This window comes from Vigna angularis, chromosome 4 (assembly GCF_016808095.1).
Source record: "Vigna angularis cultivar LongXiaoDou No.4 chromosome 4, ASM1680809v1, whole genome shotgun sequence".
Lineage (NCBI taxonomy): Eukaryota > Viridiplantae > Streptophyta > Magnoliopsida > Fabales > Fabaceae > Vigna > Vigna angularis.
The window spans coordinates 2,490,338-2,505,489 of record NC_068973.1 but is presented as its reverse complement, the minus strand read 5'-3'; the positions used below and the strand labels follow the sequence as shown (position 1 = coordinate 2,505,489).

General features: G+C 30.6%; 1 protein-coding gene across 1 annotated transcript; it reads left to right on the top strand.

Moving 5' to 3' along the window:
* Nucleotides 1–9,788: 9,788 nt before the first annotated feature.
* On the top strand, nucleotides 9,789–11,734 carry LOC108330135 (uncharacterized). The gene is made up of 5 exons (XM_017564646.1): nucleotides 9,789–9,842; nucleotides 9,933–9,994; nucleotides 10,105–10,225; nucleotides 10,318–10,674; nucleotides 11,234–11,734. Exons 1-5 carry the CDS (start codon nucleotides 9,789–9,791, stop codon nucleotides 11,732–11,734), a joined length of 1,095 nt encoding a protein of 364 aa, XP_017420135.1.
* Nucleotides 11,735–15,152: the final 3,418 nt, after the last annotated feature.

Sequence of the window (15,152 nt, the reverse complement as noted above, 5' to 3'; positions counted from 1 at the left end):
ATGTTTTTTAGTTGAAAATTTGGAAATGCTGCTACTTTATTATTAAATTATGGTAGTTAAAAAATAAATAATGATGACATTTAATTTAACTTAAAATATTCAATACAATAAAATAAATTGTAAAGAGCAATTGCGCATGTTACCCAATTTGGGGGTCCCAACTATCTGTACTAGCCATGTTGAGGTGGCCTGCATCATGTTAGACCTCAGTATCATATACTTTACTTGCCACATGTGTTACAATTTTTTTTTATTTTTTTTTTGTTATAATTTTTGTTTTATGAGAGAAGAAAATAAAAGATGGAAATAAAAAGTGAGATAAGATTATTGTTGATATGATTGGAAGAGATGCAGAAATTAGAGACTGCTACATGGTTGAAAATCCTTGCAGTTTTATCATGTCAGTCACCTTTTTCTTTCACATTTAAATGCTTCTCGAAAGCTGAATTTAAAATAGCATAAGATTTTAATTTTTTTTCTAGTCTTTATGAAAATATTAACATTCTTTCTCAATTTTACCATTTCGGTGTCTTTAGCTTTAATTTAAATTTTAATGTTTGAAAAAGTAGTGATAATTGATAGTAACATTGTGTCACAATAAATTTATTTTCATAAATTTAAAAACATCTTTTCAATAGTTTTTAGAAAGTCAAAAAACATAACATTATAACAAATACGATGTCAAAAAAATATGTGTTTTCTTCTCTTCAATACTAAAGAATAATAAAAAAAAATATAATTTCATAAACATAAAAAATATCCTTGTATTTGTACTCTTTACATTTTATATGTATTTGTGAATAAACGTGCTTGCCTGTTAGTATTGAGTATAACATTTTCTTTCTTCCTTTTTCTCGCTTCAAAAAAATCTTTATAACTCGTAATTTTATATGTATTTATAACTTTTTTTAATCAACAACTTTAAATTGTTCTTATATTGTTGTTGCTAAATAGAAAAATTATTAAAGTCAAACAATGAAACCTGAAATTCGAGAAAAACATAAAAATTATATAGTTATTTAATTTTAAAACTTTGTAATGATTATGTAAAAATTGATATATATATTTTTATTATTCTTAATATAAACTTTATACTTTCCCTTTCATTAATCTAGGTAAATGAAACACTTTGGATTCTCCAGAAACTGACTTACTAGGGAAACACGATCCTCGAAGACTGCATCAAACATATGGAAATCTGGCACATGTAATTTACTTATGGAAACCATAAATTTTAAGATATTGAATACTAACAAATATAATTAGCAGAAAATAAATTCTTTTTATTTCTTTATGGGCATAAATTTACCTTAATTAACTATATTAGAGACTAATTTCACTTTTGTGATATAGTTATTGCTCACCAACTTTCATAGACTAGACAAATTCTTCACTATATAAAACGTTACAACAACTCATTCTCTCATGTTACTTTTTGCTTCATACTAACATGGGGAAAATAGTTTTATAAAATATTTTCATTGTGTCACAAATACACACGTTAAATTAGTTTTAAAAAATCAATAAGATGATTTTGAAAAAATTCATTAGCCGAGCTAAATATTATAATTTTATTATTTTAGTATTTTAGTTTTTTATTATTTTAACATTATTTTAAGGCAATAATTAACAAAAACAGTAAGAGTGTATAATATATAATAGGAGAAGTGAGAGATTGACTTTTAATGTGGGACCCACAATAATGAAAGTCGTCTAAGACGCAAATTGAAGTGATGCAGTGTTTTTTAATGAACAATAATGCAGGGCGTGGGCCCATCTTATTTTCTGTCACTCTATATTATTAAAATAATTCTAATTCTTTCTCTAAAAAAAATTCTTTAACAATTTCTTAATGAAAGTGAAAGAAAAATAATAAACTTTAGTGGTGAAAACTAACTGGCTTACTTATTGGGTTCAGGTTAAGTTTCTCTTTTTTTTTTCAAATAAAAGTACGAATGGCAAAACTTTCAAAAAAAAAATAATTTGGGATATTTTCAATTCAAAGTTTGATTTAATTAGTTCATCAATTATAATATTTTAGTATAGTTCAATTATAATATTTTAGTATAGTTGAAAAAGTTATCTTGTAACTAGTTTTCATTAAAAAGATTTAGAATTGTTTGTGCGAATTATAACATCTCACTCCATTAAACATTATTTCTAATTTTATGTGATTGATTGTATGTGTAAGGACCGAAAAATTTAAAAAATTGGAGAAGACAAATATATGCACAGGATTGGGTCGTTCGATTTTTAGAGTTATATATAAATGAAAGTTTTAAAAAGTTTGTCTCATTCTCTGCATGTACAATCTTTCTCTCCAACCTTCTGATTTCTCTTTTTCTTCTCCTTTTCTCTAGATTTTTTTCATCTCATTTTATCTGTTTAATAGTCAAACCATGCTTAAGCAATCCAGGAGTCAAGGACTTTCTCTTTCACCAATCAAATTAGAGTTTATAGTTGGTAAGTTTCGTCCTCTTTAATTCTTGTGAAAATTCTGAAACTTTTGAGTACATGCAGGCCACGATTTGGGTTGTATGTGTTCATCAGCTTTCTCTTCCTATTTCTGATCTTATTCTTGGTCTTTTGGTTGATCTCTCTCATCAATCGGTTAGCTATAGGTGGTTCTAAGATTTTCTGGTGTTGTGAGTAAAATTCTGCAGTTGTTGAGCTCTTGGTCCGATTAAGAGGTAAGAGAAGCTAGTTAATTTAATAGATTTGTTTATGATGTATGAAAATACTATTTGATGGTTCTGCATGTATGTGAAATTGAATGATTGTGTGTTCGGCATTATTGGAATGTACTATGTTCATGTTGAATGTCTTTCTGCATAATTTCTGGTTTATGGCCGAGTGTATTGTGAGGAATGTTTAGATGTTCTTAGAGAAGTGTATAGGTTTGTATAATACAAGTTTGGAGGATTAGAAGTTGGGAAGAATGAAGGAAATTGGTAAAGATTGGTGTTGATCATAATTCTGCAGACATTCTGCAGACTTATGCAGTTTCGCTGAAGGCTTGTTGATCGTTCGGTCTTACTCTTGTATTCGGTCTTAACTGAGTTATGCTTTTGTAGAGCTTCAGTTAATGATCGATGGTCCTTATGTTAGTATTCGATTGAATATAGCGTTCGGGTATGTTTTGGTATTGCTTCTAGTATAGCGTTCGGTCTGGTATTTGTGCTAGGTCTCGTACTTGTATCTCGGTTTTAACTGTGTTCGGCCTCTTGTGGTCCTTACCTGTTAATGATTGTTCGGTTATATTTTTAGTGATCGGTCTTATAGTAGTATCCGGTATCAGCAATAATGTTCGGCCTAAGCCAATAGTGTTAGGTCTAAGCCAATATCGTTCGGCCTAAGCCCTAAGTGTTCGCCCTCAGCCGATAGTGTTCAGCCTAAGCCAATAGTGTTTGGTTTAAGCCAGTAGTGTTCGGCCTAAGCTATAAGTGTTCGGTCTAAGATTCAAGTGTTCGGTTTAACTTTAGTATTCGGTTGCTCTAGTGTTCGACCCTAAAATCGTGTTCGGCTTATGCTTGAGTCTTACTCTTTAAATGACCATTCGGTCATGTTCACATATTGGGAGTGTTCTCCCGTCCGGTCTTGTTCATAGGTTATGTTGATCTTTTTCGTGCGGTCGTGCTCAAGGATGGTGGTTGTTTTACTGTTCGGTTTGATTTTACTTAAATGTGTTATGGATGAGGAAGTATGTTGGTATTGAAGTATGGTATGATATTTCTAACGTGAAAGAGAATTCCAAGGAGAAATGTCTCAATGGTGGTTTCAATGTGGTTAAAGTATGAATATAGGAAGCTCAGTTTTGGTGTTCATCCTGACATTCTAATGGTCATCGATTCTCAAGTAGAGAATGATGAGACATGTCGTGAGAATAGCAGGAGGCCCTAGCCTGGGCGGTATGTTTACCTTGACCTAAGGTGAGGGATAATGGGCTAACCTCGTGTGGCAGCTGAGGGTGTTTCCAGTTACTTCACCCACAAGTGCACGAACGACCATAACTACATATTCATATTGATCCGGACGGTTTGGTCAAGTGGTCGGTTCAGATATGTTTATATGTTTTATATATGTGTATGAGTATTTTAACTGTTTGTTTGAATTGTATGCTTTCATGAATATTAAATTACACTAGCTTATCCTTCTTTCTATCTTGTCATGTTGTCCGTTCGATATTCTCCTTTGCAATGATCATCCGGTGGATGTGAGCAGAGGTAGAAGACGTTTCTGTGGAGCAAGCGTTGGAAGGAGAGAGGATCTATCCGTTTAGTATAATATCGTTCGGTCTTATACATGGTTTGAGTTAGCATAGGATCTTTGTATAAAGGTTTTAATTTTTATGGGTATTTTAGGATAACTGTAAGCCAATTTTATTTCCAGTAACTGTTCTACAATATTATTATGTAATAACTCTTTTATATAGTTATAAGCTATATTTTTAGGATGTTACCGTATGCACTATTTTGAATGAACTAATTTAATAATGTAGTAAAAAATATCAAAACTAGTGGACCAACTTGACATCACAGTTGCTCGTTTCTATCTATTTTTATGTAAATTTCTATGTATTTGATGAGAAAAACAAAAGACTGGTGCGTCATCCAGGGCCAATCTAGTTCGGTCCATTTTAGGCTAGTTTATATTAAGTCAGGTTTAAACGAGTCAGGTTGGCCCGATTTACCACTCCTATATAAAAATAGGTAATATTTGTCTTCTGAAGAAGTGGACTTTGATATTAACTCAACCTCACAAACCAGCTTGTAAATTGAGGTCTGCACACATATATATACTCTAAATTGATCCTATCTTAGTCAATGTGAAACTTTCAACACACCACCCCGCTCACGCTCGCTAGGATAGGCTTTAACCCATAAATTTGATATCATCTTAAGAAGTGAACTTTAAGTCTAACTCAACCTTAGCAAACCTCATTTTACAAGCCGATTGTTTGTGGTTAAGTTAGGCTCAAAGTTCATGTCTTAACATGATATCAAAGTCATTGTTAAAGCTATTTCTAGCGAGATTTGATGTTTGTTAGGTATATTATTCCACCTCCGCACACAAGATGTATATACCTTAACGTGAAGAAGGTGTATTGAAAGTCTCCCATGAAAAATGTGTATTAAAACTACATTAATTAGAGACAAAGCTAATTTAAAATATATAAGTGGGTTTAAACATCATTTTATAAAACAATTTAGCAGAGTTGACTTAGACTCAAATTAAAGTTAATCTTAATTTTCTTTTAAGATGTTTTATTATAAATTAAAGTTAATCTTAATTTAAGTTATTAGAATTTTAATGGTGCATTAATTATAATAAGAATGGAAGCATTTTTAAACAAATACACTCAATTCATTAAAAAAAAATATTATTCAAACTAAAAAAACAATAAAAATTGATTTAAATAAACATTTAACTTTATTTTCGAAACATTTTTACACCTATCATAAAACTCAAATCCAAAACCAATTAGATAAAAATTATTTTAAGTGATAATTTGATTTCACCTTCCAAAAAACCATTCCTATTATTACTAAACAATTGATTGAGATAAAATAAAATATAACAAAAACTTAAACAGTAATGGATAAATGAAGCAAGATCAAATTTCGAAACCTTGAATAAAAAAGCGAATGAAACAAAAACATCTATCATGCGTGAATCCAATCGTAATCCTAAGTTGCCACCTTCGGCGGCTTCAGCCTTGCACATAAGTGGGTGTTATGTGGGGGCAGTCACTTTATCAAATTCTAAACTTCTTTTTATAGTTTTTTATTTCTAATTTATTTTTAGAAATTATTATTATTAGGAAATGTGACGGGAAAGTAAAATTTATAAATATTGTTTGACCAATATGAAAGGAAATGGAAATTGAATTGGTGTGTTTGCCTCCCACTGTCTCACTCCTCAGAACATTTCCCATTTGGCTGTATTTGACATGGAAATCACTTTTTCTAAAATTCTCTCATTATTTTAACTTTCAAACTAATCTGGGTAAGTGTTTTTTTCCTCCTCACGTTTTCGTAAATTCAAAATTTGATGGCTTTAAATAGTCAAAATATTATATTTAAAATGTCACAAATTGGATCGCTGCTATTGGAACTACCGACCTTAACGATAACGATTTATTGGTAACATTTTACGTATAGAAGACAAAAATGATAATATATTGGATATTTACGTATGTAGTATATTTGGTTCTAACAAATACACCTTTTCCATTTGTTCAAAATCGAATGTTTTCTCTTATCATGATATATACACTTTCTGAAAACAAAAATATGAGATTACGTCTCTTTAAGAAGATACATCATCAAAAAAATGTATAGAAATAGGTTTCTTTGTCTCATTTGGGTTAACCAAACTCAATGCAAGCTACGATGGTGACTGCTCAGACAAATTTTTCCAACAATACTTTTTAGCAGAGAAAAATAATGAAAAAAATAAACTTATTTATAAACTATTTTTAGTTGATGCCATTGTAAAATTTGTCCACGTAAAACCTTAGTATACTTAATTGTAAATGAGTAGAACCATAATCAATACTTCAACTTTCATTTATGGTAAATGAATTAATTCTCTTAAATTAAAAAAAAAAATGTTAGAAAAGGTAAACCAATGGACTTGAATCTACAATTAAAGAATTTTTGTAATAAAAAACTTCATTTGATCGTCAAATGTATTTTCAGTATTTAAGAAATAAAAAAAAATGCACACTAAGAAAACTTCATTTAAAAGATATAATGGTGAACTCATTCTTAAAGTTTTAGATAATTCTATATCAACGAAAATAACTAAACAAGACCTTGAAAATAGTTGAAAATGAAGATATTATAATTAAGACTCCTAACCAATGAACAAATAAAAATTTGAGTTCAAATAATATTTGTTTAGATTTAAATATTATTTTGGTTCTTATATTTGTTGTTTTATTTATTTTGGTCTTTATATTTTTTGTTTTATTTATTTTGGTTTCCTTATTTTGTGTAGTTCATAATTTAGTTTCATGGGTTAAATAGATTTAATTTAGTCTTTTTCTTTATATTTATGTAAATGGTAATATTATCTTTGTAAATGTTACATAATGTACTATTTTTTTTTTACTTTTTCTTTTCATGTGTGAGATTTGTGTTATATAATATGATAATGTCAATATCACGTGATAATGTATTGTATTTAATTCAGTTATTATATTTACTTTTTAACTCAATTTTTTTTAAAATTAAATAATATAGTCTTTCTTCAAAATGAATCAAACATGTAATTAAGTGTAATTACAATTTATATATTCATGCTAAACTTATTTTTTAGAATTTATACATTAAATAAATCAAACTAAATATTAAAATTAATTTTATTTTTTAATTTAAATTTTTAAAAATACCTATTTTAAAGTAATTTAATATGAAATAAAAATGTGATTTAAATCATAAGAACTTGTAAAATCAATTATTAACTATAACTGAGTAATTTAATATGTAAAGAATTGCAAATGACATAAGATCTGCAACATGGATATGTTTTTATGGTATAGCTTTGTGAGTGATAAAGTGAACATGTCAAAGGTTGTAGGAAGTAATGGCAGTGTGATAATAGTTGCGAAACAAACTAAGTTTATAGAGATATTGGGAATTGTCTATGTGTCGATGAAAAGAATTTATGTATAAATAGTTAATAAAGTTGAAGAAGGAAAGAGGTTAATCATGGAGTAGTACATGTGGAAACCAATCAGACATAAGCTCAATAAAGAACTATAGTTGACAATTGTGCAAGATGAGGAATTAACAACAACATTTTAGGCCGACTAAAGCATGATTAGTGTGAAAAGAAACGCACTGACATGCTCATATATTTCTTAAGTACATTGATTATAATATCACACATTCAATATCTGTTGCACTTTCAAACTGATTCAATCGGGTTATTGCTGAAAAAGAAATTAAATAGGTACTACATTAGCTGTTAAAGGGAACATATGTAGTGTCTGTTGTGTGAGTTTAATATACACACATACACTACAAAAAAGAAGGGCATTACCAAAGGTTAGAAGTCCTCGGAAACAGCCCAAAACCGTCGGTAAAATGTAATTACCGAAGGCTTATCGACGGCCAAAGAACCCTCGGTAAATCCCTTGTCGCTAACATTTACCGAGGGTTTTTGCCCTTCGGTAATTACCGAGGGCCAAAAGCCCTCGGTAATTATCGAAGGGCAAAAGCCTTCGGTAATTACCGAAGGACAAAAGCCTTCGGTAATTACCGAATAGCTGAAAAAAAAGGTATAAACTTAATCTAGAACTATGGATCCAGCAACAAGCTTACATTTTAACTGTTACTTACTAACAACCATGTCTACACTCCATTCATAAAAATGACGGTCCATACCCATTTTTCAATAACTTTAATTAGAAGAGAATATTGAAGGCAAAGCTATGGGGCCATCCAAAATGTTGTTCCCTTGCATGATTTAACATCATTCAATTTGATTGCCTAAAAACAATAAGAATATCACAATATTAGAAAATGGAAAGATAAAAAAGAGAAGATTGTTCAAAAATGAAAGCTCGACAAGAACAAAACAAAGTCATGAATAGTATATAAACATCTTGAGAAATATCAATTTTACATCTTGAGAAAAATTACATCCAACAATTGTGATATAATATATAAACATCCATCCTTAAAAGCTACTCCACAAGAGAAATATCAGGATACATAATGGCACTAAATGGTGTTAATTTGAGGCAAGAAAAGAATAGCCATGACAATGTTAAGGACAAGTTCATACAGCAAATAGGTAAGGACAAGTTCATATTTGAGTTGCATTTTTTTATGATAAAAAAAATACTTCAATTAAATTAAATTATGAGCTATTCATGTCACTTTCTATCACAATTTCTTATGCTTATCAATTAGTGTGTGGAACACAAGAAAGGGTGTGAAATTCAACAGTGTGCAGTTCCATCTAATATTCTTCCTTATTTGAAAAACTTAAATGAACTCATGGTGCAAGATTGCAACAATTTAGAAGGAGTTTTTGAGATGAATGTCACAAAGGGAACATGAACAATAGTCTAGTAGCAGAAATTAACTCTGTAGGAAGTGTCCGTTCAAGAGCGTCACATGATGCAAACTTTGTTTCCTGCAACCCTACTACCAAATATTTTGAACCTTCACAAACTTATAATTGGATCTAGTTGGGGGTTGTTAGAAATTATTGGAAAGGAAGACAATGCAGCATTAGCAACACAGGAATTTAAGTATCCAACATGGTAATTCTTACGTATGTTGGACTAACCCCAAAGTCTAATTTGTGTTAAACTATATCTCTTACTAGATTATCTCTCTCACTTTACATGACTTTATATATATATATATATATATATATATATATATATATATATATATATATATATATATATATATATATATATTTTAGATGCATTCAATATTTCCATATGACATTATCTAACATAACATTGACTATTCTTATGATTCAGGGACCACAATATGTATGCACAACTTTCTCCACATTTGTATGCATAAATTGCAGTGGGATACAGTAAGCATATAGACAAAAAGTTTTTTGAATTTGAGAAATTAATTTTTTTTAGAAAAAATATGAGGCACTAAAACTTGATACCTATAAATTTTCAAAGATTAAAAGCAAAATTAAGCTTTGATATTTTATCATTATTGTTGATAGTTATTTATGTGTACTTAGTCTGGTGTATGATGAATTACAGTCGAGAGTTTACTCACATAGTAAAATCTGTCTCAATGGCTAAATTTAGTCCAGAAGAAGTCTCTGCTCTTCAAGCTGGTGGAAATGAGGTATGCATGCATAACCATGCTATTTTCTGTTCAAATTTCAAGCCACTCTCATAATTTGGCAATAAACACAACATAATACTCCATGCACAGAGAGCAAATCAAGTTGATCTTAAAGAATGGGATCCTCTTCGCAATTCTAAGCCAGATTCCAGGTTCTGCATCTTTTACACATTGAAGTTACTACATTTTTTTCACTTTCCTTTTGTATAGAACATTATGAAGCTCTCATTTATAAGATTCAATAAGTGTTTAACTATGATAGATATCCTCATAAAGTATTTGCTTCCAGTAATATACAGAAACTCCGAGAATTCATCAAGTATGTGTATGTGGAAAGAAGATACACTGGAGAAAGTAGCAGCAATCTTTCTAGGATTAGATTGGTAACTTTTGTGCACTCTTCCACGTGATATTATCATGACTTTAGCAACACAAAAGATGACTGAAAATGAGTTCTTTTTGGTGTGTTTTTTAGAGTGAGAAGGAGCCTAATGCAAGTAAGAGAAGTAGTTCATTTCGTTTAGAGTTCAGAACTCCAAATTCAAGTCTCGGTCCTTATCCAAAAAGTGATGACAAGAATTTGAGATATTTATATGATGAAAGCAGAAGTCCTAGATATGCTCAAAAGTATTCAAGGAATGGTGGTCATATCAGAAGTCCTATACAGATTGAAGTTGTTGATGATAGGTACAAAGATGATGAACGTAGAAATAGAAGACTTGCAAATATAGAAACAAAGCTAAAGAAAACTTCAAGTGATGATCTGAAGAAAGTGGAAACTGTTGCAGCACCTTTGGCTGAAGTATCAAAGGAGAAAGCTCAACCCCTAAAAGTAGGTCAACCTCCTCAAACACAGTTTTATGAACTTATATTACTCTCTCCTAATAAGGAACATAACTCATCAACAAACATAACAACCAAATGGATAGCAAATTAACTTTTCATTCCAACTAATTAATTAAGAAATCCCAAAATCAGGTCAATGTAGATTGTGATGCTTAAATCGTGAAGCTTGCTCTCAAGGATCCATGCCAGTACATCAACTCACAATTCTACACTCATTCTTTCGTTTTTAGGAGAGAATAATTCAGCACTGCAATTTTGGATCAACCTTACATTGACATCACCTACCAAACTAGAACACAACTTCCTTATCCCCTAAGAAACTAGATTACATGTGTTAAATTCTATCTCATATATATTACAAGAAAATATACTTAGTTTTGAATCACAGAGAAAATGAAGTTACCCATATACTTACTTTTGTTAATCTTTGTTTAAGTGAATTTCAAGTTCAGAGCACACGTCTTTCATTTGGAATGAAAGTGAATTAGGGGTTTTCATTATACATTTTCACACAATTCATTCACACAGTTCATTCACAAGTTCAGAGCACACCTCTTACCTCGTCACAGACCCCCTACATTGGGCTCGCCTTGCGACAGTGGAAGCCCTGGTCACGCCGCCACAACACCGTCGTCACGCCACCACAGCACCGTCGCCACACAGCCACAGCACTGTCGCCACACCGCCACAACACTGCTACAGAACCCCCAAATCGCCACAAACGACCAACCACCACAACCCATAAGGCAGCGTCACCGAACCTAGCACCCAACCCCCAAATCGCCGTCAATGAACCAACCAAGCAACGGAGACGAGAGCACCACAAGATTGTGGAGACGACAACAACACTGTTAATTCACGGCACGAGCACAATGGGGAAGGAAAGGGAAGGGGAGCTGGAGACGAGGAAAGGGGAGGGAAATTGGGGAAATTATGAGTATATGGGAACGAATACCCAATTCGAGAACTTAAACTATTGTGGACATTACCGAAGGCTAAAGACCCTCGGTATGTTATGTCACCAGCTCATGACCCTCGGTAAATAACTTAATGAGAGCCGTCGGGAAAGCCTTCGGTAAATGACCCTTACCGAAGGACTGAAGGCCGTCGATAATATGCCTTCGGTAATCAGCACATTTCCTGTAGTGATATTCATATATCTTCCCGTTACCCGTTAGTAAGATATTGTACGTTTTGTGCTAAGCCAAAAGGTTTCTTACTAAAGGATGTATCTTATGTGTATATAAAGTTGTGTGGGTTTAATATATCTTTTCGTTAGGTTTAATATACACACATATCCATATATCTTCCCATTAATAAGATATTGTCCACTTTGGGCTAAGCCCTCACGGATTTGTTTTTAGTACCATCCCAAAAGGTCTCTTACTAAGGGATGTATCTTATGTGTATATAAACCCATGTGTATTTCATATTTTATCCGATGTGGTACCCAACAGTGTCTCCCCTCTTCATTTCATAGTATTCACATGTTTCTTTTTCTTTGCACACTACATCTTCCCTTCTTCTTGTCCACCATTTTTTTGTTCCTTAAGCTTCTCTCAATTTCCATTAGATCGAGTTCTAATAGTCCTATTTCGTGGGAATACAAGTGTGAGTCTAAGTTCCGCATTGAATATAAATGAGAAAGTAGAGCACTATATAAAAGTGAAAGACACATTAACTCATTGTCTTAAGGTTTTAGGTAAAGACTGGTGTCAATCTTTTATATGATTGGGCTTAGATGTGATTGGTGTTTGTGTCTTTCCGGTGAACCTTATATTTGATAGACCCAACAGTGGTATCAAAGCCGATGGTTGTCTTGGTGACCGACTCAAATGAATATAATGATCCCTATACCGAAAATCTTCCTAGCAAAGGGTATTCAAGTAAGCAAGTCTCATTAAGATGTCATTGGTGTTTTGGTCTCCCGATGAACCTCTTTTTCGATAGACCAAACGCTATTGTTGCTCATTCAATGATTAAGGGTCCCTACTACATATCGCACTTTTAATTTCTCGTTGTTATTTTCCTTCTTCTGATATGCACAGTGTGATATTTTATGTAAGAAAATTGTGTAGTAAAAGTTTTATTGGCATCTTTTTTTCATATTTTTTCAGAATTTCGAGGAAAGTAGGAAATAATCTAACACGGAAAGGAGAAGAGAAAAGGAAATTCATTAGAAAATATGGAGAAAGAATGTTGTCCAAAAGGATTAGTGTTCAAATATTTATATATGTTTACCTAGACTTTAAAGAAATGGAAATCGATAATGTATTTAAAACCCTAATACATATATTCAAATTTAATCAACGTGTAAATTCTCTTGTAAGTTAGACCAATGGGTTAATGTTATATATAGTCTAATGCTAAAATAATGCACACTCTATCCCACCCAACTATAACGTGCCATGAATTGGGTTCAAAAATATAAACTCATTTGTTACTTTTACAACTTTCATGTGGCTCTCATTTTAATATTGATTTCATAAATTATATATTATGTTAATCACCGATGATTCTCTTGGCATGCTTCGTGCTCCATCAACTTAATTTTTTTATTTTTTTTATTCTACTTTACAAATAACTCCTTTCCTTTTCATCAAAGCATGCTCTTATATTCTATAACACCATAAAACAAAATTTTTAATTAATCAAAATTCATCGATCGTCTAAAAAAAAGTGATTGTTAATTAGTATTGCATGAAAGTCGGTTCAAAAGAGGATGGTTAGGAGATAGAATATGACTTCCATGGTCAAACCAATAACTTCCAACGAAGAAAAGTTAACTACAAAAGTCATAATATATAGCACATAAGAATACAAGAGAAGAAAATCTGACATGTCAAGTGTGTAAACGAAAATAGCTTATTTTAATCTGTCAAAAAGTCATTTTGGTCGAAACTCACTCTAATTTTTTTTGAATTATTGTTGCCACTTTATTCACGTTTGACTAATTACGTTTTAAATTAATAACGAAATATAGCAAAGAGAGTTTGGTCTAGTGAAATAACAAGTTTTCTCTAAAATGACAAAACACGATTCAAATCCTCATGCTGTTTAATCTTACAAACAAATACTAGAACAATAAATATTAATTATTGAATTTTATTACGAAAGTCAATTCAACTTTCAATTTAGAGTCTCCGCCCATAATTATACGTCTAAGATTTAGTTCTTTCATTTTAATATAAAATATTACTTGGTTTTACACCACATATATGACTTCAGCCATAGGTTTGCAAAACTATTATATTTATTATTATTATTATTATTATTATTATTATTATTATTATTATTATTATTATTATTATTATTATTATTATTATTATTATTATTATTATTATTGGATAAAGGTGATTTTGTATGAACTGACACATTGTTACAAATCAGTGTAGTTTATAGAAGCAGTTAACAAGGTCTTTTAAATTTTTATATAAAAAGAGTGTCTCAACATACGTCTAGATGTAACATATTTAGTTATTATAACTAAATGATGGTAGTTTTTGTAGGTTGATTATTTATTAGAATGTTATTATATTATCTGTTTAATTATTATCATAATACGAACAACATAGACTTACTATCTAAATTGGTCTTAATGCAACTATTATTAGTAAATACTAACTTGATAATTACTCATTCTTAGTATACCTTAAAAAATCCTAACTCGTGATCTTGTCATATTTGTTTAGAAGTTCAGGCTTAAGATCTGGATAAGATATGTATTCATTTTTTTTACTATAAAAAAATATTAAAATACAATGTATTTTAATTATACAAATAAAAAAATATTAATACATTAGAAAATATTTTGAATCAAAGGAGTAGTTATTAAATAAAATTGGAAAATATTTTTATCATGGCGTAATTATTTGAATTTGAAAGCAGAGCTCTTAAAAGATAAAATTAAAAAAAATATATTTGAATTAAACAAAATAGTTATTAAAAAGTAAAATTGGAAAAAAAAATCCTCTATATAGAACTAGTTAATCTTTTTAATTAATATTATAGATTCCTTTCATTTATCAAGGAAAAAAATGTACTCATAAATATTGTAGTTTAGTAGCTACACTAATTTAATTTAGGTTTTTACAAAAATATAACTAAACTTATAAATTGTTTAGTTTAATTTACTATTAAAATTAACTTGTTTATTTTTTTGTATTGTATGGCCATATAAATGTGTAGAGTAGTTGGCTGGATAAAACTACGAGAAAGGGGACGGATAAAACTACGAGAAAGGGGACACAGTCAACATATCATACACAATTCAATCAATATTGTTAGTGAACGGTTCATTACCTGACCACACGGTCACGGGGATAAGAGATCGAAAAGTCAAACATCCCCAACAATAAGAACTCCTAAACATCACTCCTGATTGACCATGATTAGGATTATGCTAATCAGGAGCTCATCTTGAAACCTATAAACAGAGGTTGAAGGTAAAAAGATAATTGATTG